Raw genomic sequence first — 26,774 nt, 5'->3', positions numbered from 1 at the left:
TCTAACAGGTTCTCGGTAGATTTATTTGTGGTTGTGAGATGAAACTGGCCCCTCACATTCTCAAGAACACACACCGTCTAAAACTGTGTGCATTATCTGAACATCCTCTCAGCATTTCAGACCACATGCATTCAGCTCACACACATTTACTGACCGCAATAACACAAGATCTGACTCGGAAACATCAACATGTGCTGCTTCACACTCACAATGTAATAACAAATGACTTCTGAAATAAAATATTTTACACAATACATCAAAACATTGTGACTAAACTTCTACCTTAGAGAATCATAACAAATTAAAATATTATAACAAACCCACATGAAAAACCATTGTGACATTGTTTTAGTAGAAATTACTATTTTATTGTATTAAATATAGTTCCAATTTTATATGCATACTGTTAATTTAGCTGTGTTATTGTTTTTATTCTATGCTTTTGGTGATTCATTACTATCCCTTCAGTGTGTGAGAGAACAATAAATGATCTTGGGTTGATCCAAGATGGCTCCGCTCATGGCAGTCGCCGTGATTTTGCCAAGTAAGACATGTTCCTGGATCAACATCTTTCAACGAATCTGGATCAACATTATTGTCCAAAAATATAGACTTAACCCAATCCCTACTCCTAAACCTAACCCTACCCATTATTTATTCCTAAAATCAGTGGGAAATGATAGCTGATTAACAAGGGTGAAAAAGCACCTAACCCTGATTTTTAGCCTAAAACAGATATTTCTTGAAAAGTTATATCTCAATTCTGATTGGTTGATTGGAACGTTGCTCCAGGATCAATAGGGATGTTGATCCAGAAACATGTGGTACTTGGTGAAAACACACACACCCCTCCGTGGCGTCATCCGCAGTTGTTTTTGTTAGTTTGTCCTGTCTTTAGTTATATCCCTGTAATCAGTTTCACCAAATTTTTCGAATATTCAGATGTTTTGTTGTACACTCTAGTCGGGGGAGCCTCAGCACTGTTCAGTGTTCTTCATTGTGAAGAGTTTGCAGTGATGACAGGAACAGGCAGATGAGCTAGAAAATAATCAAGGAAAAACATTATCCAGAATCTCCAAAATATATTTAACAAAATAAGACAACTTCTAAAGATGTGTGCATATAAAAATGGGGAAATTAATGGTCCTGACTAGTAGGAAGATGAAACAATAGCACAAACACAAGGTTTCTCACATTCACAAACAGTGTAATATTAAAATTAGATTATTAGAGTAATACTTTACTCACTGTAGACATTGACACTGAATCGCTTGTATGAGTTTTCTCTGTTGCTGAGGATCAGTAGCTTATAAAGTCCAGTGTGTTCAGATCTGATGTTTCTGATAGTCAGAGATCCAGTTTGATTGTCCACCTGGAGTCTGTCTCCAAATCTCTTATTACTGTCATACATAAACATGTTCTGGTAATATATTTCAGCAATGCTCTTCTGTGCTCCAAACAACCACAATAACATATCTTTGGTCTGTACTTTTATATCAGTATTTAGAATGATGGAATCTCTCTCAGTCACCAATACTGACTTCATTTCATCGCCAAACAAACCTGAAATACATAAAACACGATATTATTATCAGACTGAGACATAATATCATTAACAGATCTATCAATTAATTATTTGACATATATAAACACTGTTCTAAATCTTTATTCTGTTCATTGTTTTTTTATATATAATTTCCTTAAGCTTGACAGACAGAAAAAAAAATGTCAATACAAAATTCAGAGTATTTAGTAATTTAAAAAATGTGCTGAAAAGTTACTTACAGCATGGGATAAACAGGAGGAGAGGGCGCAGTTGAGATAAAATAATTCTGGTTCTGGAAACTCTCATTTCAGATATTGTAATGGGGTGAAGAATCACATGACAAGGGGAATTCAATAAAGGCCCTTGAGGGTGAATTTATTGAAGGCACGCCTCATGTCAATGTGTCCAGGTGAGGTGTGTTGGTGCTCGGTGCTCCACAGTCTGTCCTCTGTGCTTTCGAATGTTGGGTGTCTGTGCTCTGCTCACACGCTGGGGCTGGCCAGTCACACACTGCTCTCTGGGAGAAAGGAAGAGTAACGGTTATTGCAGAGTCTTTTGGGGACATGTCTCACCAGTGTGTGTGACGTGGCAGCTTTTCTATATGTCCCTTGATGAGGCTCAGCTGTGGCCGGCCAGCCCGTGCTGAGTGGGTGCAGTTGTTTCTCCTTGGTTTCCAGAGCAACGTTGATGAGACCTCGGGACACGCACCCCCCCCCCCCCCCCCCCCCCAAGCATCGTCCTGACCCTGTTGAACAACGGGAAGATGGGGGGGAACCAGCGGGTCACTCTTGCTTTGTGTCCTTGGCCAGGACCATCAACTGTAAGGGAGCATGGTCAGTGACAAGAGTGAACTTTTGGCCAAGGAGATAATACCTGAGTTCTAGGAATGCCCACTTGACGGCCAAAACTTCCCTCTCGACAACGGCGTATCGTTGCTCCGCTGGGGACAGCTTTCGGCTGATGTAAATCATCGGGTGTTCCTCACCGTCCTGTATCTGGGAGAGGATGGCTCCCAACCCGGTGATGGAGGCGTCCGTCTGCAGCAGGAAATGGTGGGGCTCGGAAAACCGACTCCGAGGTGAGTGCCACCTTCACCCGCCGGAATGCTTTGTCCTCGGCGGGTCCCCAGGGAGTCTTCTCCGGTTCACCCTTCCTGGTCAGGTCTGTCAGGGGAGCTGCTAAGGAGGAGAAGTTAGGGATGAAGCAGCGATAGGACCCCGTCAAACCCAAAAAGGCTCGTACCTGGGTTTTGGAGGTGGGCTGTGGCGCCGAGAGGATTGCTGCCACTTTCTTTTCCTGAGGTTTGATAATGCCACGGCCCACCTGGCAGCCCAAATACTTAGCTTCAAAGAGGGCCAGATGACATTTACGGGGGTTGGGAGTTACTCCAGCCTGGCGTAGGTCCACCAGCACCCTCCGAAGTCGCTCCAAGTGGTCCTCCCAGCTGTCCAAGTGCACGATGATGTCATCCAAGTAGGCGGCCATGTAGGATTGGTGGGGCCTCAACAGGATATCCATCATTCGTTTGAAAGTGGCTGGGGCCCCGTGGAGGCCAAAGGGGAGAACCCGGTACTACCAGTGGCCACTGGGGGTTGAGAACGCCGTTTTTGGCTTGGCCTCTTCTGTCAATGGTACCTGCCAGTACCCCTTGGTGAGGTCTAGGGTGGAGATGAACCGGGCTCTCCCTAAGCGATCGAGTAACTCATCCACTGCGTGCGCGATGATCTATCAACCCCAACTTCAGCATCTCCTCTATCTCCTCTATGATGGCGTGTCGCAGAGTCTCTGGAACTCGGTAGGGCCACTGCCTGATGATCATTCCGAGTGGTGTGCGGACGTCATGTTGGAGCACATGGGTCCTCCCAGGGAGGGGGGAGAACACATCAGAGAATTGACCGACCAGTTGTTGCAGCTCCTTTTTCTGGGTAGCCGACAGAAAGGGATTGACATCCACTTTGGGAAGTTGTGGCCTAATGGTTAGAGAGTTTCACTCCTAACCCTAGGGTTTATGGGTTTGAGTCTTGGGCTGGCAGTACCATTACTTAGGTGTCCTTGAGCAAGGCACCAAACCCCCAATTGCTCTGTGTGTATTTTGACAGAATTTTCTCATCTACAAATACAAACACATGCAGATGTTGAGTGAATTTATCATCAGGTGATGTTTCTGCCACACTGATATTTTAGATTATAATATGTATACTCTTCTTTTGACTTCAGAGTTTTGTTTTTTTTCTCAGAAAACAGTTTTGTGTTTTAATACAAAGCTCTCCAGGAAGTCAAATCTTTCCACGTGAGTTCTTGTAGATTGGAATCTGAGTTTTATTTTGTTCTTCTATGTAACGAAGTCATCAGATAAGTAATGCAAGTTATTTTAGTTTTCTCCTTTATTCTCTGACATCTGTCCTGTCTCTGTTTGAGAGACATTGAGAGTGAGGAGCAGGGACACTTCCTTCAGCCTGAGACCCATTCATTTCACTTTTGGTGTAAAAGGGCTCTTACAAGTGCAAAAAAAAAAATAACTTTTGTTTTTTTGTTATTAAAAAAACAAAAACAAATAAGCAAGCCCAGCCAAGGTGACAAAAAGTAACACAATTACTTTTAAAATTATATTTCCCCAACACTGATCACAAATATGCGATAATGAGAATTCAACAACTTTTATGAATCATTTGGAGATAAAGCAGCAAACTATTAACAAACTTAGTTTGGTGAATAAACTCTAATGTTGATTTATCTGAACATGTCAGACAGAGATCAGCTGCTTACGAAACATTTTAAAATGTTAATGTTAGACTCATTAATTAATTAGTTTAATGAATTTTACAGTTTTTCTTGATTGCTTAAACATTTCTCGAAACTATGCCTCATATTCTCAAAACAGAAAATACAAATACATAACGTTTTCCCCAAACATCCTATTTTCATGTCGAAATCAAGCTCTACACTCAAAACCATTCACTTTTGGTGAAAAAACTAACTTTTCCTTCAGGCATCGCACACAAGCCCTCAAAAACACATTACAACATTCAAAACAAAACCAAAACCAAAAACCCTTAATAAGTTGTTTTGCTTGTGGTTCTCAACCTCAAGGAACTTTTCACATGATATTCCTTCATTTCCTTTACAGTACAATACTCAAAACAACAACAACAACAACAACAAAAAATGTCTGCCCCAGCATCGCTTTTTTGGTCTGGGACAGACCAGAGAATCTCGTCAACATCGCAGGCTAAACTGGCCCGGGGTAAAATCCTCTTGCATGACTGATCCACCCGTCACACATCACCTGTAATGTCTAGCAAAGTCCTTTCAGGCAAGTCGTGCCACTCGGACGTCACTTAGCAACGCCAACTAACAAGACCAGGGTCCTATCTAAATGAATGGGCATAGAGTCAGAACTGCACTTTCACTGGCACTGTATGTCTAGAAACAGCTGTAAAATATGATAAAAATCGCTGCAAAAGTTTGATGACTCCCAAAATAAGGTTTAAAATGCCTTTTTCCCCACAGGTTATACTTTTACTACGCATGTGCAAGGGTTCACGACACCAACTTCATTCACATCTCTATCCAGAATCCTGGTGTTTTGCCAAGCACTTAAACAAATGCTCAATGTCATTTGTTTTATCAGTGTACAGTACAATATTTTGAATTATTATTTTCTTGTGTCTTGTTCTTCTTGTGTCTCACTTTTTCTTGGCTTTGTCTACCCCTGATATGGACAGAATTTTTTGTAATCTCATTGTATAACGTTATGTGTCCTGCAAAACAAAATAATTTTTTTAAAAACCTTAAAGAAATGCTGTGCTTATTGATGTTAGGGATAGAGTCAGCATATATCCAGAGACAATTTTTATAACGTTACCATCTATATTTACACAATGCACACATACACTGCATATCAAATCTGCCGCCTTTTTAAACAGTAACGTAACCTTCTATTGGGTGCAATAACAGAGTGGGATGTGGGCAATCCTTTTTCGCCTTATCAAAGGAGAATAAAAGGTAACATCTTAAAATTTTTAACCATTAACGTTAGTTAATTTGTCGCCAAATTGTCTCCCCTCTTTGCAAAACCTCAACTGTGCGCATGCATCAGTGGAACCAGACGATAGGCTTAAATGTTTCCCGACTTGACTGTTAAAAGCAGATGATTGGCATTCCAGTGTGAGGAGTGGGACATGTATATACAACGGTCATCTTTGCCATTACAGGTTTTCCTTATATAGTTGTATTGAGGATTGAGGAAGTGGCTTCTTCCATTCCATCATCTCTGTTTTCTACAAAAAAATAAGAAGTACTGATTACTGTAACTATAACACATAATTTATTTAAAAAAAGGAAGAAACCAAAGAAACCATTTTTATGCAAGGCTATTCCTTTCTCTTCCTCCTCTCTGGTGTCCTTGACCTTTTCAGTCACGTCTCTTGGGATCCATCGTTCTGATTCTTTATATACTGACTTTTAGATAACACTGTATTTAAAAAAAATATTGCAAATTAAGAAAAATAAACATTGTTGTAACCCACAGGGTTGCTGATAACATTCATAACAGAGATTCAAAACCAAACACAATCAAAAATTAACCCAAAACAACTCATTCTGAAGGGTTGTGTGCACCTTGGCATCAAATTGAACATGTTGTACAGTATTTAATATATATATATATATATATATATATATATATATATATATATATATATATATATATATATATATATATATATATGTTGTTAGATCTGAAAACATCGCCCCCTGTTGTCTCTTTCTGTTCTGTTTTACTGAGCTCTTCCAGATCTGAAGTCATAAACTACAGCAGCAACTGCAGCCACGCCCACCAGAGCAGAGACGACCAATCGGATCACAGCTTCAGTAGAACCACAACAATGACCAGAGTCTGAGGAAAGAAACAGAAGAACACAGAGACATTAGTGTGCATTTGAACCCTTCCAGGTCTGTAAATAGCACTAACTTTACCACTGACATGCCTGGACACGTGTGACAGAGTTGAGTGATGTTAATGTTGTGTTGAGTCTGGTTTGTGATGGGATTGTTGATCACACAGCTGTAGCTGTTGTTCTCCTGATATTCCACCTCCAGAGGTAGAGAGAGACTGATGCTGAGATCAGACACACTGATGCTGGACAATAAACTGTTTCCTTTGTACCAGGAGAGAGTCACAGCACTCACATTCACAACTGAACACAGCAGCACACATCTGGACACTGATGACGATGAAGATGAAGAACAGTTTGAAGAGTTACTGGTGATGACGGGAACAGGTAGACGAGCTGAAAACATGTAAAGAGCAATAAATTCACCTCATTTGTGGTCATTTGTAACCTGAATGTATTAAGTTTTCCAGTTATTTTTAGTGATACAAAGCAGCTCATTATTTGGCTTTGATATCACAAACTAATCAATAATTTTATTTTAATCTATTGTTGTACATATAAACACACTGGTTTGTAGTAAATAGTTTCAACTAGCCCCAAATGAAAGTCTTGCACATTCAAAGAAACTAGCATGCTTCCACATTGTAAAATAAGGTGGATACAGTGAAGGTAAATTAACCAAGAAGACTGGTAAACAAAACAATGTGTTTCAATCATAGATTTTTATCTAAGTGTATGTACTTTAAAAATTGCACTTTACAGCTATGTTCACTAGTCCATTTACAGTTTTCATCTATACAGACACAGCCTATATTTTATTACACATAAAGGACTGCCAATAATAGAATTACTACAGTAAATGTATGTTTAAAATTGTAAGAAATACAGACTGTTTTAAGAAAGGATATTGGATTATAGATTCCTGGTGGAAAATAAAAGTACCTAAGAAATTTATTTTATTTTTAACAAACCCTATTTTTTAGTGTAGTCATTTCTGATTCACTACTACCAGATCAATAATAAGCTTCACATCCATTTATACAAATAAGTTAAAATCGTATATGTCTTACCATAGACAGTAACAATGAATGTCTTGTCTGAGTTTCCTCTGTGGCTGCGGATCTGTCGTTTATAAAGTCCAGAGTCTGTTCTTCTGATGTTTCTGATGGTCAGAGATCCAGTTTGATTGTCCATCTGCAATCTGTCTCCAAATCTCTCATTACTGTTAAACATATCAATGCTGTTCTTATAGATTTCAGCTAATCTTGTCTCTTTAGGTCCAAACATCCACAGAATCTGCTCATCTCTCTGTATTTCAGTAAAATTAGAGTTAAGAGAGACAGAATCTCCTTCAGTCACTGACACTGACTCATCTGTATCACCAAGCACACCTGCAGATGAAATAAAATCACATTATTATTAGAGACTTATAATCTAATTTCCTCAATCATAATCATAAAAAGTAAAAATGTGCATTTTTGTTTCTTTTGTGGAAATGCACTTGTGTTTATGTGCCACACTTATGACTGAAAGTATCAAGAGTTTCTCACCGCACAGAACAAACAGGATCAGAGCACACAGATGAGAGGACATCGTGATACAGACGTCTAGCCGAGAGACACTTCAGACACAGAAAATGACTTCCTGAAAAAAAAACTGCAGCTACTTCCTAAATATCGAGCATCGCGTTAGTTCAGTCAGGCCCTGTTAGTCACTCTTGCATCAGCTGACAGTCAGCTGTTCCTGACGTGTACCAATCCAGTCTTGACACCTATCACCTGCGGTCTATTTAAATTCCCATTATTCAGTGTCTCTTCCATTGCATCGCTGCTTGCAATTAACTCCCTCCTCCAACCCCAACTCCACCAACTGAACCTGTAATCCGATCTAACTTGTTCTTTCTTTACAGTGCCTTCATTGGAAGCAGTTTCTATCACATTTTGTTTACAACTCATGTAATTGTGAATTGTAATTATATATGCTTATAATGGTTTTGTTCTGTACCCCAGGGGGGTTGGCCTTGCTGCTCTCCCCGCTCTGTCCAAGCATGGCTGCATGGGCAGGCGTGTGGAGTGCCATAACCATACCGCCAACACTAACTGTATGCAATTATAATTGTCATAAATATAATTGACGGAAGTGGACCTGATTGAACTAGAGTTCTACATTAAAACAGAACTGTTTTTAGTGGTCTTTTTTTTCATCTCTGTCTGTGCTCTCTAGACTAAGTTTAATTAATTATTTATCTTCTCCTTAAATCACATTGAAGATCACAACATAATTCTGTAACTTCAAAAGATTAATTTGTGTTTATAAAAAAAACTCCACATCTCAGACTCTCATGAACACAAACATCGCCTGACATTGTGTACATCGCTGAATATCATTAAACCACATGCGTTCAGCTCAAACACACATTCACTGACTTCAATAACACAAGATCTGACTCCAAAACTGTGTGCTTCACACACAATATAATCAGGAAACTTTTTCAAACGTTTTTACACGATAATTGATTGAAATAAAACAGATTTATCTGAATAAACAGAAATACTAAATGAACTTTAAACATCAAGTAAAACATCATAAAACATCTACAAGAGAATCAAGCATGTATTAATAGAACAGCATTGTGTGTCTCTGACACTGTTTTAGCACAAATTCATTTTTTAGTAAGTGGGCAGATTCATCTACAATATGCTTTAAATTAAATAATAAACGTTTCTATTTTATAAAAAATGCTACTCTTTAACCTTGTTATATTGCATTGTTCTTTTATGCTTTTGGTGATTTATTATTACCATTTCAACAAAATGTGAATGTGAATGATAAACTGTATTTATTATGAGTCATGTTGCAGTTCAGTTGAGCTTAAAGCAGATGTACATGGAGTCAACATTCATCACGATTGTGAAATTAAATCAGTCATATTAATCATAGATCAGTCCTGAAGAGTTGTGGTGTATTCTGGGTGATGATCAGTGATCTGCAGACGGTAGATGATCTGTGTGTATTCTGACAGACTTTTCTCATCTACAAACACAAACACATGCAGATGTTGAGTGAATTTAACATCTGGTGATTACCACAATTTCTCATTAATTACATAAAGCATATTTCTGAAAACTAACAAAAAATAAATATATAAATTAAAAGTTCAAATTGGCTTTAGGTTTTTAACTATTTGTTTTTTTCTTTTTGTCATGTCAGTTGTCGCAATACTTGCCCTCTGTTTTTTTCTTGCTCACATTTCCTGACGCAGCAGTAAAACACACATGAAGAAATGAGCAGCAGCACACAAACACTTAAGTGACACGAAATACAAAAGTTCAGGCACTTCCGTAATTAACAAAAAGAAAATGGTCAATCATTTTAGTCGAACTTCATCAAGATGCTATAAACTGCACATTTAGACAAAGCTGACTGATTTCCAGATGTTTGTTCTGGTTAGTGAATGAAGCTGTATGTGTTTTTATCCTGATATTCATTATATTAAATGTGTTACTGATTTAAATATTAAGTGTTTCTCACAGAACAAATATATCGATATCGTAATACAGACGTCCAGCTGTCCATTTTACTTCCTAAATCTAGACTTCTAAATCAAAACGGAACTGTTTTTATTGGTCTTTGTTCCCTGTTTCTCTCTGTCTGTGTTCTCTGGATTATATTTAATACTTTCATTTTCATCCTCTTAAAATGCATTGGAGATGGACCTAGTGAAGTGAACTGTATGTAGTTGGGAGTTAGAATAGTATAAACTGGAGACAAACATAATAACAATCATACAGATAGAATGTTTCACTGTAAGTGCATTTTTATTCTATATATTTTGCTTTTTGCCAGCAGCAGTGTTGGCCAGTAACGCATTACTTAATAATGCATTACTGTAGTTTGATTACTTTTTTTTTTTTTGTAATGGAGTAATCAAACGCGTTATAATTTTCCAAATAGTAATTAGAGTATAGTTACAAGCCGAGGTCTCTGTAAATTACTGCCACATTATATAGCTGACAAAATGCAGTGTTTTATAATCTAGAGATTGGCACTGTCAAGTCAAGTGCCAGTGGATTAGAGACCTTCTCCTGCAAGACCCGACGCAACTGAGTGCAGCGCATGGGACAAGAGTCACAAGACTTGATAGGCGAGTGCAGAGACTTAATAATAAATAATAATAATTCATTACATTTATATAGCGCTTTTCTAGGCACTCAAAGCGCTTACATAGTCAGGGGGTATCTCCTCATCCACCACCAGACTTCTTGTATGTGTGCAGGATGCGGGAGAATAAAATGATCCACAGGACTCCAGCAAAACAGAAATATTTAAAGATAAAATATCTAAAACAAATAATTTGTTATTTATCTATTGCACAAAAGCAACATGAACTAATATTAAATAAAAACGATTAACAGGCACAAGTGTATGCAGAGTTCTAGTTAGGCTATAACGTGTTTGTAGCGTTGAGCAATGCAGTGCTGAAATTTGCATGCACACGAATCCACTAATAATAATACATGAACTGTAGACATTATGAAAGATTAATTATGCATATATTTATTGTGTTATAACGGAGATCTGTGAGATGTCATGAACTGAGATGTGTTTTAGAGATTATAAATGCAGAGCTCTTTGCTGGCATTCTGCCATCTACACCATGCACGCAACAGCCACTTGCTTTAGTTAACAGTGTTCTGTGAATGGTGATGCTTTAATAACAAATACTTATCGGGAACATGAATGCTGGGATTTCATAAATTTCAAGGAGATTTTTTTTTTTTTTTAAATAAAGTAATCATAACAGTAATGTGATTACTTTTGAAAGGAGTAATCAGTAATTTGATTACATTTTCAAAGTAACTTACCCAACCCTGTGTCACAGTCTTCTGTCTTTCTGTCACTGAAAAAGAGTGAAAAAATATAACCTATATTGACGAGGAAAGTCCACTGATGAGTTACCAGCATAAGTCTACATTTAATTTTAGTCGTTTTAACTTAGGGCTGTCAATCAATTAAAATATATAATCACGATTTAACGCATGATTATCATGAGTCAACCTGTGAATAATCGCAATTTAATCACAAATTTTTATCTGTTCTAGATGTACCTTAAAGTAATACTTTCCACCCCGTTTCACAGACTACGCTTAAGTTAGTCTCAGACTAAAATACATGTTTGAGCTGTGTCAACTGAAAATATCTTGCTCTGACATATCTTAAAATATGTCAGTGTCATTGTTCTGTGTCAAGATACACACCAGTAACATTTTCTTCTAAGGCAGTTGCTTAAATATCTTAATTTAACTAAGGTCTAGTCCTGGTTTAAGATAAAACCTGTTTGTGAATTCAGGCCTTCATATTTTTAATCATGGGCATGGACAAATATAGATGCTTTATGTCATATATTTTAATTATTAGTGAAACCATAGTTAACAGAGCATGAAGTGCAGACATGTTTCATAGGTCATAGATGTTTTTCATAGAACTTGTTCATGTCTATTAGACACATGAAAAAAAAAAAAACATAAATACCTCATTCTTATTACTTCTCTTTCTTTGCACTGAGCAATTAACTTACAGAACACAATCTGTTCATATTTCCTCAAGCAGGGGTGGAGTGAAACCAAAAAATCTACTGGGAAATTTCGCAGACAACCAGCCCTCGGTGGTCAAAAAATAAATAAATAAAAAAAATTTGCTAAAAAATTGTATATATACTACTAACGTCTGTTACGACAAAGACAGGTCGGAGTTGGGAGATAACAAGCAAGGTTGTTTATTGACACAAGCAGAGGGTATAGTGAACACAGATGAGCCAAACTGAAGTGGCAACCGTGACTGATAAGTGAAAGAGTATTGATACTGTCCTTTGTATTTAGCAGAGTGAAGATCCAAGTGTAGTAGAGGAGTTGAGATGTTGGAGGATGAAGACACACACACACACACATGTTTGTTTTTGTGAAAAGTGGGGACATCCCAAAGGCGTAATGTTTTTATACTGTAGAAACTGTATATTCTATCCCCCTTCACCAACCCTACACCTAACCCTAACCCTCACAGGAAACTTTGTGCATTTTTACTTTCTCAAAAAAAAAACTCATTCTGTATGGTTATAAGCATTTAAAAAAAATGGGGACATGATTATATCCTCATAAGTCACCCTATCCTTGTAATACCTGTGTCATACCCATGTCATTATACAGAGTTGTGTCCTGATATGTCACAGAAACAAGAGCACTTGGGTAACTTGGGATCGCTGGAGACAGGTAAGTATAACACTGGTAGTCCTTGAAGTAAGCATGTAGGTAAGCCATAGTTGCGAACGAGACTGGACAGAGGCTGTGTGTGTGTGAGAGTCTTTTATGTGCCCGTTAATTAAGGTGCTAATGTGGTGCAGGTGTATGTGCTCAGTATTCTGGAGAGGGAGTGCGCTGTGATTGGATAGTGTTGGAGCCTGGCGTGTATGTGACAATGTCATAGAACCTTTGCAAAATTATTTTATACATATTAAGAAAGCCATCGCTACTGGTCACATCTATGGTTAGATTGATTTGTTTAGATCCAGTGAAATTGCTACCTTGACAATGCCACATCATGTTTTAGGTTTTGTTCTTCGTCATGGGTTAAACTGGGTTCAATTCTATAGTGGCGAATGAGAGAATATATGAAATACATTTTTTTGTGTGTGTTCCCATTTGCTTAAATAGCAAAAGAAAAAATAAATTGCGAGAGATGGTTAAAAGCAGTCAGAATAGAGAACTATATGTAAATTTATCATAGCTCCCACAGACGCTGTATTAGAAACCCTCATAGCACCAGTAACTAGTTTTCACCATGTTGAAAAGGGTCGATTTACATGGTGACATGAGTCACGACACCTTGCTTGTTAGCTTCTGCTAGTGAAAATGTCATAATCCATATACAGTACACTAATCATAGCAGCAGCAGCCAAGGGAAGTTACTCATTTTAAAACTAGGAAATCATTAGACATCATTAGCATAGCTGCTGATCCAACAAAGTAAAATTAATTAGTTTCACCCAAGCTAAAGAATAAAAATGCACATTTGATCAGATGCAACTACACTCACAATTTAAGATACATTATTCAAATGCCTGGCGAAAGAGATATGTTTTTAATCTAGATTTTAACAGAGAGAGTTTGTCTGAACCCCGAACATTATCAGGAAGGCTATTCCTGAGTTTTGCTATCCTAGGAACTACAGAAAGTCCAGCGTTTTGTGACCTTAGGGAGCGTGATGGGTAGAAGGCTAGTTAGGTACACAGGAGCTAAACCATTTAGGGCCTTATAGGTAGGTGTAGCCCTGTACAAAATTTCTATAAGTTACAGAGTATAAAAGATCATTAACAGTGTAACCCACACACAACACAAAGAAAAAAGAAAAGTTCATAAATAGTTAAAATTGGGTAAAAGGTGAGCTGGTTAAAAGTATAAATATAATATGTATTGTGATATCTCTAAAGCTAAAGCAAAGCTAATGCTAATTCAATAAGAAATAGTGTTTGATAATGTGGCTCAATTCAGATAATATGCTCTAAGGAGACGGACGTTGGTGAGAGAGAGAAAGGGAGAGAGACTGGTTTTCCAACCGAAGGCCCTGCTGTTTCTGCTCTGCTGTTTCTGTGTGCCCTGCCATGATCGTCTGTGCTTTGCTTCTTCCTTTGCCATTACCATCGCCAGTGCCATTGCCTTTGCTGTACTAACTTAACCTGGATTTCGTGAGTATTACCATTCACATGCACGTGCTTTTTTGTTTATGCTCAGTTTCTGAGTGAAGCGGCCATTCCAGTTTTTAGGCCTGCAACGGGGATGGACATTTTTTCAGAGGGAATTAATAATTGTTTAGTTTAAATATAACCACAGAAAGGTTTTTTTTTCCTTTTGGGAAAGTAAAGTTTTTCTTTTTTGTTTTAGTTTTTTTTCTTCCATCTTTTCATGCCTATGTGATTTGTTTTATTTTATTCTAAGATACATTTATCTTTTATTTAATGTTGTAAATAAATACTTGCTAATATTTTTGCAATCAAAATACAGTTGTGATGGTCTTTATAAGAATAGCCAAGAGTATTACAAATATACATTTATTAAGTAACATATAAAACAAGTTGTATTTTCCTACAACGAGCCCAGGCCCAGTCTCATTGTATTAACCACTCCAGCTTTATTTTCTAACTACATGGGACCTGGGTTACATAAGTAATGATAATTTGTAACTGATACTGAACTTAATAGGTAACCAGTGCAGAGACTGTAAAATTGGGGTAATATGATCATATTTTCTTGAACTGGTAAGGACTCTAGCTGCTGCATTTTGGACTACCTGTAGCTTGTTTATTGAAGAAGTAGGACAACCACCTAGAAGTGCATTACAATAGTCCAGTCTAGAGGTCATGAATGCATGAACTAGTTTTTCTGCATCAGAAACAGATAACATGTTTCGTACCTTTGCAATGTTTCTAAGATGGAAGAATGCAGTTTTTGTAACATTGGAAATATGATTTTCAAAAGACAAGTTGCTGTCTAATATAACACCCAGATTTTTGACTGTAGAGGAAGTAACAGTACATCCGTCTAGTTGCAGATTGTACTCTACAAGATTCTGTGTAGTGTTTTTTGGTCCAATAATTAATATCTCTGTCTTATCTGAATTTAATAGGAGAAAATTATTTGTCATCCAATCTTTTACACTTTTAACATACTCTGTTAGCTTAGATAATTTAGAAGTTTCATCTGGTCTCGTTGAGATATATAGCTGAGTATCATCAGCATAACAGTGGAAGCTAATTCCGTATTTTCTAATAATATTACCAAGGGGCAACATGTATATTGAAAATAGAAGGGGACCTAGGATGGATCCTTGTGGTACTCCATATTTTACTGATATGTAAAATATGTGAGATGACTCCACATTTAAGTAAACAAAATGGTAGCGATCGGACAGGTAGGATCTAAACCATTTTAGAGCCTGCCCTTGAATACCTGTATAGTTTTGTAATCGGTCTATGAGTAAGTCATGATCTATGTTGTCGAATGCAGCACTAAGATCAAGTAAGACTAGAAATGATATGCAGCCTTGATCTGACGCAAAAAGCAGATCATTTGTAATTTAAAAAAGTGCAGTTTCTGTGCTATGGTGGGGCCTGAAATCTGACTGAAATTCTTCATACAGATCATTTTTGTGCAGGAAGGTGCTCAATTGAGCAGACACAACTTTTTCTAAAATTTTAGACATCAATGGAATATTTGAAATAGGCCTATAATTTGCCAGTTCACTAGGATTTAGTTTTGGTTTCTTAATAGGAGGGTTAATAACTGCCAGCTTGAATGGTTTTGGGACGTGACCTAAAGATAACGACGAGTTAATGATATTGAGAAGCGGTTCTTCGGCTACAGGTAACAACTCTTTCAGTAATTTAGTGGGTACAGGATCTAATAAACATGTTGTTGGTTTAGATACAGTGATATGTTTATTTAGCTCTTCCTGTCCTATAGTTGTAAAGCACTGCAGTTTATCTTTGGGTGTGATGGATGAAACTGAAGTGTTAGTCGCTGTAGAATCTACATTCGCTATTTTATTTCTAATGTTATCTATTTTATCAGTGAAGAAATTCATAAAGTCATTATTATTAAATGTTGGTGGAATATTTGAATCAAATGGCGTCTGGTAATTTGTTAATTTAGCCACTGTGCTAAATAAAAACCTTGCATTTAACATAACTGCTCGCCTGCTACTCTTCTTCTGAGGTGATCAATCATCAATTGAAGTTTTAGATGTGCCGTGACATCCATTCATCCACCAGTCAATCAAAGACAGGAAGCGAGAGAGCGAACGAACCTCGCTACTTCCTTATATAGCACTCATCTAAAACTTCAATTGATGATTGATCACCTCAGAAGAAGAGTAGCAGGCGAGCAGTTATGTTAAATGCTGGCGCAGCGTTATTACGAGCTGAATATTTGATACACACCGTTAAAGCTGCGGTAGGGAACTTTTGACGCTCTAGCGGTTAATAAACAGAACTGCTTGCGTCTTGCGGAAGAACATCGTAGCCGGAACTACTTCTCTCTGTTTATGTCTATGAAGAATCACAAAGTGATTCAGGACAAGCTAAAAACACAGTTTGGAAAATGAATTCATGGTGTACTCACTTATTATATACATTTTTCTACATTTTGAACACAAACAAAGTTACGGACCGCAGCTCTGATTGGTTGATTTTTACCGGGAGCGATGGAGTTTCTGCAAATGGCAATAGGACCACTGGGAGGAGCCAGAGGGGCTTGATTTTTTCACAGATTATCTGTCTCATATTCTACTGTCAGGACATAATGACAGGTTTAACAAATATGTAAAAAATATATATTTACAAAAGTTACCTACTGCAGCTTTAAGGAGGTAGTAGTTTTATAATTTTATAAATTTGTTTTAGGATTTGTTTTAATGATTTTATAGTGATGTTATAATGTTTTTAGTGTTTTGGCCAGATTATTGCCTGACTGATTGTTGCCTGAGTGTCCATCAAAATAACGGATGTTAGAGGTATTGCTTAATTAGAAGGGAACTTTTTTGTTTTCTAGTATGTGCAGCAATTATTTTGAATGTTTTATTTTATTGATGTGTTTGTTGTAAACAATTCTTTGTTGCAATTAACTGTGTTTCCCCTTACAGGGATGCACGGTTACCGTTTACTTTAGATTTAATTTTCTTTGGTTTATTGTTTTTTTTGTTGGATGTTGGATCATAATTGTATAAGGAAAACCTAGGCCATAAAAGGATGGTTCTATGGTGTTGACTGGTTTGTTCTACTTGCATTACCCACTGTTAATTAATTAGTTTTTCTTTCTTTTTGTAGATTTCTTTTCAAACCAACAATGGCTTCTGGGTTATCCTCACTGTGTGGATGGCGGTGGTGAGGTGGCTGGGATCGTGTGGTGGTTTGGTCACTTTATTTGTGTTTCTTTCTTTTTTGTAGGTTTGCAGTGTGATTGCTGTGAGCGTTGTTGTGGTGAGAGCATTTTGAATGCCACTCTGTCTTCACGATATAGGTAACCCGTGGCTACCTGTTGGTTGATTTTGTTTTCTGTTTTTTGTTTCTTTTTATTTATTATTATTTCCTTTGTGGGTATTTGCATTGACGATCTGTTACACCTCTTTTTTAATATGTTGAATTATTTGAATAAAAATGTGCCTGTTGAGTAAAGCTGTACAACCGCCTTGCGCTTGATTACTTACCCCATGTGGGTCATTATGTTACACAAGGAAATGGTCTGTAACATCATCACTTTGAGGTACGATATCTATATCAGTAAGATCTATTCCATGAGATATAATTAAATCTAGTGTATGATTAAAACGATGAGTGGGCCCAGTGACATTTTGCTTGACTCCAAAAGAGTTTATTAGGTCAGTAAACCTAATAATAAACCAGTAAAGTCCTAATGCATCATTTTTATTATCAACGTGATTATTAAAATCTCCCATGATTAGCGCCTTATCAACTGTAACCAGAAAGTCTGAGAGGAAATCTGCAAATTCTTTTAAGAATTCTGTATACGGCCCTGGTGGTCTATACACAGTAGCCAGAGCATGTATATGTATAACTATTATCAGACAACCAGACAAACAGTCCGCAAGACAGGGCAGTTTACTTCTTCTGAACATGCAAAATTATTTTTTAAAACATTTATTATTTATCATTACCCAGTGGGCACCTTGATGTCAATTTGACGTCAAATATTAGACAAGATTTGATCAAGATGCTGCAAAACATAATTTCAAAGTCAGATTATACATCAAGTCCTTCCAGTGGTTAATTGGTGAAAATATTAGGTTCATCCCATACTGAAATTGATTATGTAAGTATATGGGCCAACATGTTTGACATTGAGTTGACATCAAATCAACATCGTGTTATATTGACATCACATTGATATCAACCCAGCGGGCAATTGATATCAAATAGACATCAAATTGACATCAAACATAGTCATCAAATAAATTTTTTTTTCTTCAAAATGCATCCATTCGGCATGTCATATGTTGTTTGATTTTTGCATGACTTGTAACTTCTGGGACTTCTGTGGTTAAAAACATATAAACAACAACAACAAAAAACTATTCATAAAATGTAGGCATAAATTACTGACAATGAAAGAGGTGAATATATTATATTTTACCAAAAATATACTGATTTGCTTAATTACAAATAAAAAAAATTATGCAGCATTTTTGCTGTAACCACACATTAAGTAAGTGTTGGTGCAGTGGATAAGACACATGCCTTTGGTGTGAGAGACCTGGGTTCGAATCCACTGTGACACACCAATGTGTCCCTGAGCAAGACACTTAACCCCTAGATGCTCCAGAGGCGTGTGACCTCTGACATATATATAGCAATTGTAAGTCGCTTTGGATAAAAGTGTCAGCTAAATGAAATTGTAATACCAAGTGTATACGGTATTACAACTACATGTTCATTTAAGAAAAATTTACAAAATTCTGATATAAACCAGTGGATTTAATAAAACACGTCTTGCATTTAATACTGTTTTGTCATTATTCTTGTGGTCTAGAATAGGACATCAATGTGTTAAAAATGTTTTTAAAAAATGCAAATCAAATGAATGTCAAAACTTGACGGCAATTTAATGTCAAGTTTTGACATCGATTTGATTTGCATTTTTGACCAGTTCTTTGATGACTATGTTTGACGTCAATTTGATGTCTATTTGACATCAATTGCCCACTGGGTACATTTGTTTGCCTCTCTGTGCAACATTCTATATTTTGATGCAGCTAAATTCTAGAAACTGTTTTCATTGATATATTTGACTGTTTCTGTTGTCAGACAGAATGAATATGAAATATTGACTGAAAGCGACCCATTAAGGCCCAATTCCAATTATTTTTTATACCCCTTCCCCTACCCCTCTGCCTACCCCTCTGCCTACCCCTTCCTCTTGTCCCTTGAAACAGAGTGTCAAAGGGAAGGGGAGAAAATATTCCCCTAAGGATTGGGACACCACTACTATGCAGTCACACCTCATCATTCATCGTCTAGCTCTTACAATACACACATATACTGGTGTTCTGGTGTGCATTAGAGCCTTTAATTATCGTTCTGTATTAATGAGCTGCCTACTGACACACATACACACACACATATCAGAAATCACGCTGCTCACACATCCAGGAGAAAATAAACTTGTCAACGCTGCCCCACGACTTTTATTAAATACAATTTAAATACTGAATCGCCACATTATATTTTCCAGCGACGAGAGGATACAATCGCTGTTTTTAAGTAAACTCACTCTAAAAAGATAAACACACAGATGCGAAAACACACAACTTCCATGTATCTCTCTCTTTCTCTCTCGAATAGGCAATATTGAGAAAATGGTATAGCGATTTCTAATTATTGGGGGGATTAGCCCCCATTCATGTCTACGGCAGTTATCACCCCTTCAAGCGAGTGAACAACGCTGATCAAGTTAGGAATTTTACATCACTATTCAAGATAGCCCGTCGGGCAGAGAGGTGATACATTTTGGAGCCCGACTGGAAAACACAATAGCCCCAGGATAGCTAGCGTTAGCTAGCGATTTAACGAGCCCTGGCATCTCAGATCTATCCAGTTTGTGAACCATTTGTTTCCACACTGGTTTTGTTATACAAAATAAATTATTTTTTTAAAAGATTGACTCAAAAGAATCATCTGTTCACGAATCAGATCATGAACTTGTATTACTGAGTCAAAGATGATCTATTATTGAATACTTCAAGTTTATCTGTAAAGCACATAAAGCTATCGTTTGAGTTTATAAACTTCTATTTCATGCATGATTCATATGGATCTGTTTTACTGAATGCAAAGTGTGAGTTCTAGGAGAATGTGTCGTGATGAGCATGTATTGCTCACTAGGAGTCGCTAAATGAACAGCTGCTGCACACAGGGTTTTTTTGTTTAAACGGAGGATCAGTTGCCCTGTTGGTTAAAATCCCTAAACTGTTTACTCAAATATTAAATGAATAAATGACATCAAAACAGGCCGGATGCGTTATGATGAGGTGGGCCAGAAAATCCAGGGCCACTTTTTGGTCCCAGTCCGCCCCTGAATCATGCTGTAGTCTGATAAAATCAAATAGGCTACAGACAAGATAAAGACAATAGCTGTGCTGTGATTTCGGCTATATTGCATGTAAAATTAGAGAAGCAACATATCTGTGTTTTAACTGAAAGCACAGCTCCTTTCACCCACTCACTGAACAGAGCAGACACAGAAAGAGAGGTGTGCGTGCACGCTGGGAAAGAGAGACCTCGCGCTCATGCGGCAGTCAGATTCAGAAGCATTATATTTTCATTTGCTACAAGCAGGATAACACAAGGAGCATGTCCAACTCAGACATGCAGACGGTTGTCGTGGAAATAAACACCATTAACAGCAACCATTCCCATGTCCACGCTTAATGCGTGTCTTATATTTGAAAAGCATTTTAGGGGGCCCAAGGCAGTCGCCTACCATGCCAAATGGGTAAGTCCGCCCCTGCTTGGAGCATCTCAAAACTGAAGTTGTGCCACTGATTTCACGTGGACTGTTTTACCAATGTCCTTGCGATTGTGGTACTCCTATCCAAAATAGGAGTACATAAGGCTCACAGGCTACATTCCAGATGATCACCCCACAACACTGTTTAATACTACACATTCACCACTTAAATTCAGGGTAATCTTATGAGAACAGTTGGATAACCAGATATCCTAGACAGCATCAGGAAAATAAGGACCAAGTGTTTGTTTAAATCGAGACCACAAAGATCGCACTTGAACCCAAAAAAGGTATTAAGAAACAAGCAAACAACATTGAAACAAAAGGTGAAAACAGTGATGACTAAGAATAATGAACACCAAAAGCCACTTTAAATACAGCTCGTTACATTCTGGGTAGCCAATATCAAATCCTGGGAAATAAAAACATCCCCATCAGTTCTCATGGAATGGAAAAAACAACATTTGACATTAATGGAGTCGTTGAGGTTGGAGATATTGTAGTGATGCTAGTCATTAAAGCTACATAGCAGAGCAGCACACCAGCACAATGAATTGAACGCTCACAGTCGTTTATCTGTAAAATCAAGTCAAACAGCAGCACATAGTAAGTTAGTGGTCCCTCAGCAACTTATGTTAAACTGGACCTCTGATCCAAGAGTACAGTGAACGACAATGATGAAACAACCCACCATAACATTGAACAGGCATATGAAACACAGCTTGCACTACAACGAGCGCCACCGAGTGTACAGCATTTAATTCCCCTGTCCATTCTCCAGCTCTTGCACACCGTGCCGGAACGACACATGTAATGCCATCACAGGTAACATGAACGACCACCTTTATAGTCCTCATAAGTAGAACTAAATCACCATCCAGCCAAGTGTTAATAGGCAAAACAAATGCCTACTGCTACACTATGTTTCTGGTCCTGGAAACATTTCAGTTGTGTTGCTGTCTATGGAGGGTCAGATAGTTCTCCAATTTCATCAAAAACATTTTAATTTGTGCTCTGAAGATAAACAAAGGTCTTACAGGTTTGGAACAACATGAGGGTGAGTAATTAATTACAGAATTTTTTCTTTTTGGGGTGAACCCTTTAAGGATTGAATTCAAATTTTCAACTCATTTTTAACCCTTGTGCATTGTTCAAATTCACTACCCTTTCGTTATGTTCGGGATGAAAACATCCACTCAATTAAACTGCTGTAAATATGTGTCAGATTCATATTTGTTCTCAATTGTTTTGCATAAATCTGTTAATCAACTTCAGTCCTTATCAAAACTACCAAATGTTTTTAAAAAATCAAAGATTTTAACTCTTTAATTGCCAAGTTCATAAATGATGTCAATGATTTTGGGGGGGGGGGGGGGGGGGACACACACAAAATGACTTATTTTCAATATAAAAGTAATTGTGGCTGGATTTTTTTTTTTTTTTTGTACTTTTTATTACAGTTTTGGGCATGTCAAAGATTAGTAGCAACATTGGCTTTGATGCATTTTTAGTTTTTGGGCAGCATTAGATTTAAATTTGTTCTCCCTAATTTGTTGTTGGTGGCTGTTTTGCCCCATTGACTTCCATTATAACAACATTTTTTGATTGCAAAGCCATGACACCATATAATCATGCATTCTTGATTGTTTGTGGTTTTCCCTTTTGGGAAGAGGTAAAATCAGTTATTTTTACAGTTGATCACTTGTTGGGACCATTAAACCTTTAGATAGGCCTGTGCAAAAAAAAAAAAAGGCTTAGTTTCTGGCTTGTATATTGATTTATATGGAGTATAACAGCAAATTATAGTGTTTGTGTGTGTGTGAGATTCTTGATTGTTGGTGGTTTTCCCTGTTGGGAAGAGGTAAAATTTGTTATTTTTACAGTTGATCACTAGGTGGGACCATTAACCCTTTAGATAGGCCTGTGCAAAAAAAAGCTTAGTTTCTGTCATGTATATGAAGCTATATGGAGTATAACAGCAGATTATATTGTTGGTGTATGTGTGTGTGTGTGTGTGTGAAAGAGAGAGAGGGTGTGTGTGAGAGAGACCTTTGCACACTTACCTTGATGTATTTGAAAAAATCTAAATGTACACATCAACTCTCAGAACTACATGGAGTAAACAAAAGTGTATTTATGCACCTGCTGCCTTTTGATGGTGGTGATGAGTATAAACTAAACAAAAGCAAAGTATGTGGATTTAAACACTTGCAAGCCATCGTGCTGGTCATTTAGAGCAGCAAGCAACACGAGAAAGGGCTTGACTTTTACTGAAGTTTTAGAAATGATTATGCAGCCTGACCCCTCCAGCGAGCTGCAGCTTATTTGAAGTTGGTATTTAATTTTGGTTCATAATACATTATGTTCATAAATTTGATGCAAAGTAGATTTTTTACAGGATTTTAAGGTTTTAAACTGGCTTTACCATCAAAAAAAGACGAGCATTTCACACATAGACCATCCGTACCTTTCACCATCAAAAGGCAGCAGGTGCATAAACACACTTTTGTATTGTTTACTCCATGTAGATCTGAGAGAATGAGGTGCATATTTGGATTTTTCCAGATTTTTTTTTCAGTAAAAATAACAAATTTTACCTCTTCCCAACAGGGAAAACCACCATCAATTAAGGATCTCACACACAAACACTATAATTTGCTGTTATACTCCATATAACTCCATATACAAGCCAGAAACTAAGCCTTTTTTTGCACAAGCCTATCTAAAGGTTTAATGGTCCCACCTAGTGATTAACTGTAAAAATAACAAATTTTACCTCTTCCCAATAGGGAAAACCACAAACAATCAAGAATGCATGATTATATGGTGTCATGGCTTTGCAATCAAAAAATGGCGTTATAATGGAAGTCAATGGGGCAAAACCAGCCACCAACAACAAATTAAGGAGAAAAAAATAAAATCTAACGCTGCAGAAAAACTAACAATGCATCTAAGCCAATCTTGTTACAAATCTTTGACATGCCCAAGACTGTGAAAAAAAGGTAAAAAAAAATATCCAGTCCACAATCACTTTTTAAATTGAAAATATGTAATTTTGTGTGTTTTTTCCCCCAAATCAGTGACATCATTTATGAACTTGTTAATTAAAGAGTTAAAATCTTGGATTTTTTTTTAAACATTTGGTAGTTTGAGGTTGATTAATAGATTTATGCAAAAAAAAATGAAAAAAATATCTATCTGATTATCATTTTTACAGCAGTTAATGAAATTAACGAAAGGGTAGGGAATTTGCCCACAGTGTACCTTTGAGTTTTTAAAAAAATTCAAAGCATTTTCCCAAAATATGGGTCAAAATAAGATTTGTCACCAAAAATCATTCCATTAGCTTAAACACAGAGAAAGTTGTGGCCAAAATAAGACTCAACTTTACCCCCTAGTGGACCAAAACGTCCCCAACAACGCATCAGGGTTAAATTCCACAAAACTTGAAGGAACCTTAACAAATCTACATTTCTGTAAATCAACCTAACTCAGGGGGAACCAGGGTGACTAACTTTTAACTACTAACTTCTGGGTTGGCCTACAAAACACATAATTGTCTCGGTTTTTAAAGTGCATACAGTTCTGCCTCTGCTTATAGTTGAAAAGCACTTGCCTATACACAATCATAATTTCTTTATTTTAATCTCTTGTGGAGTTTAAATATAAGCTTTACTGATTAAAAGAGTTACTAACCACTCTGGAAAAAAAAAACAAAAAAAAACAGCTTCAGAGTAGACAAATGAGAAAACATCATTCTAAATTTGAAAACTTCCATTCCAGATATATATCAAAGGTATTTTTTGAGACAGACATGTTCTCAGAAGGTTTATTTCTGGTTGTGAAAGGAAACTGACCACATTTCACACTCATGAACATGAACATGAACACAAATACACATCATCTAACATCATGTGCATTAGCTGAAGATCTTCGCAGCACATTTAACCACATTCAGTTCAGACACACATTTACTGACCTAAATATACACGATCTGACTCGAAGTGAACCTGTACCAGTTCACACATGCGCACACACACACACACACACGCACACACACACAACACGTAACAATGAGTCTCTTACACAACATTGATTAAAATGCAGTAAATTGCTGAGATATTTATTTGACACATCAAAACATATTTATTTAAAATATTTAAAAAAAATCTACATGGTCTTTCAAAAAAAGGTTTATTGAACTAATATCAGCACTCTTGTGTGTCTGTGACACTGTTTTAGGACAATCATATTTAACTGGGCAAATTCATCTGTAATTGATACTAAATTATATTTTGAACGTTTCATTTCACCGTATGAACTGTATTTTATATTTTTATGTACATACTGTTAAAGTAATCTGTAATCTTGTAAAACTGCATGTTATTCTTTCAAGCTTGTGCATTAATACCAATACATGTTCACTGCATAATAAGCATACTTTTTATTTAATAACTAGTCATAAAACTATTTTGAACATAAAGTATTATTTTTGTCATGTCAGTTGTCTTAATACTTGCCCTCTGTTTTTTCTTGCTCACATTTCCTGCAGCAGCAGTAAAACACACATGAAGAAATTAGCAGCAGCAGCACACAAACACTTATAACGTAAAAGTATAACTTAAAGTATAAGTCAGTGAGGACCAGGAACTGTTTGGTTATCAACATTATTCAAAATATCATCTTTTGTGTTTATTTAAATATTAATTGTTGAAGTGATTAGAAAGAGAAAACAGATGAGATCTCATACATTAGAGAGTCAGGAGAGGAGTGAAGTAAGTTTAACAATATTTGAAGTTTAACATGTTCATAATTAAATAATTAAACTACAGGAAATAAACATCTGATATGGATTATACATCCATCTACAGTAGAAACATATAAAACAACAATCAATAAGCATCAAATGGTATAAATGAAGGTAGTGATCATAAAAATGATCAGCATACTACATATACATAAGCATACTTATAATAATAAAAGAAATGAAAGCTTTAGCCTTAAGTTCTGCCAGGAAGACTCAATCACTTCGTCACTAATTAATTATCATCCAATCACGTCTTTATACTTCGGTATAAAAGATCGTACTTACACATGTTTGAGTTCGCAGATGCAGACGCGACAACAACCTCCCCCTTCCCCACCACCACCAGGATGGTCCTGTCCTTACCATCCAGGGGGGTCGGCTGTGTCCCCTGCTAACAACATTACGTAACTGTTACGTAACTGCAACGTAATCTGGTGACCAAAGTTTCGTCGTGGCGACGTAACTAGTTACGTCGTGGCAACCGGAAAAGTGAAAGGTGCGTATACGTCGCCACAACGTAACTTTGTGACGTTGCCAGTAAGTAACTGCGACGTCGTGGCAACGTCGCGGATCGGTGGTCGTGTGCTGGTAATCAGTTGGTCATTTTTTAATAATTATTCTATGGGCGGACATGCAGTACTTGAACCTAATTTATGTCCTCATATGCCCAAACTAATTTAAAGGCTGTTTCAGCAGCTGTGAATGATGAATACATACTCTAAATGAATTCAGTTAATTTATTAACAAGCAAATATGAACAGTAATACACCCAGATTATTAATAAAAACAGGATATACACCGAAATATGAATGAAAGCATTCAGCCCATACAGAAGCACATAGATTGAGATATATTAATAATAAATACATTTCCATATATTTAAATATCTATACCCTTCTGTAAGCATCCAGGGTCAAAACATTATGCACAAACATGCAAGTCTTAGTAAGCACTCA

The 26,774-nt window shown here is 36.9% G+C and overlaps 1 protein-coding gene and 1 long non-coding RNA gene across 2 annotated transcripts; both read right to left on the bottom strand.

Moving 5' to 3' along the window:
* Positions 1-732: 732 nt before the first annotated feature.
* Positions 733-1,815, bottom strand: LOC113074483 (uncharacterized). Its single transcript, XR_003280655.1, has 3 exons — positions 1,786-1,815; positions 1,249-1,563; positions 733-1,038 (listed from the first exon to the last, which is right to left on the bottom strand). It is a non-coding gene; the product is annotated as an uncharacterized LOC113074483 (long non-coding RNA).
* A 4,592-nt stretch (positions 1,816-6,407) lies between these two features.
* On the bottom strand, positions 6,408-8,062 carry LOC113074463 (SLAM family member 9-like). Its single transcript, XM_026247305.1, has 4 exons — positions 7,992-8,062; positions 7,512-7,832; positions 6,524-6,837; positions 6,408-6,443 (listed from the first exon to the last, which is right to left on the bottom strand). The coding sequence occupies exons 1-4, from the start codon at positions 8,032-8,034 to the stop codon at positions 6,408-6,410; spliced, it is 714 nt and encodes a 237-aa protein (XP_026103090.1). The 5' UTR covers positions 8,035-8,062.
* Positions 8,063-26,774: the final 18,712 nt, after the last annotated feature.

The sequence above is a fragment of the Carassius auratus genome, unplaced genomic scaffold, assembly GCF_003368295.1.
Source record: "Carassius auratus strain Wakin unplaced genomic scaffold, ASM336829v1 scaf_tig00014789, whole genome shotgun sequence".
Lineage (NCBI taxonomy): Eukaryota > Metazoa > Chordata > Actinopteri > Cypriniformes > Cyprinidae > Carassius > Carassius auratus.
The sequence above is the reverse complement of the archived record's forward strand: the minus strand, read 5'-3'. Positions and strand labels throughout refer to the sequence as shown.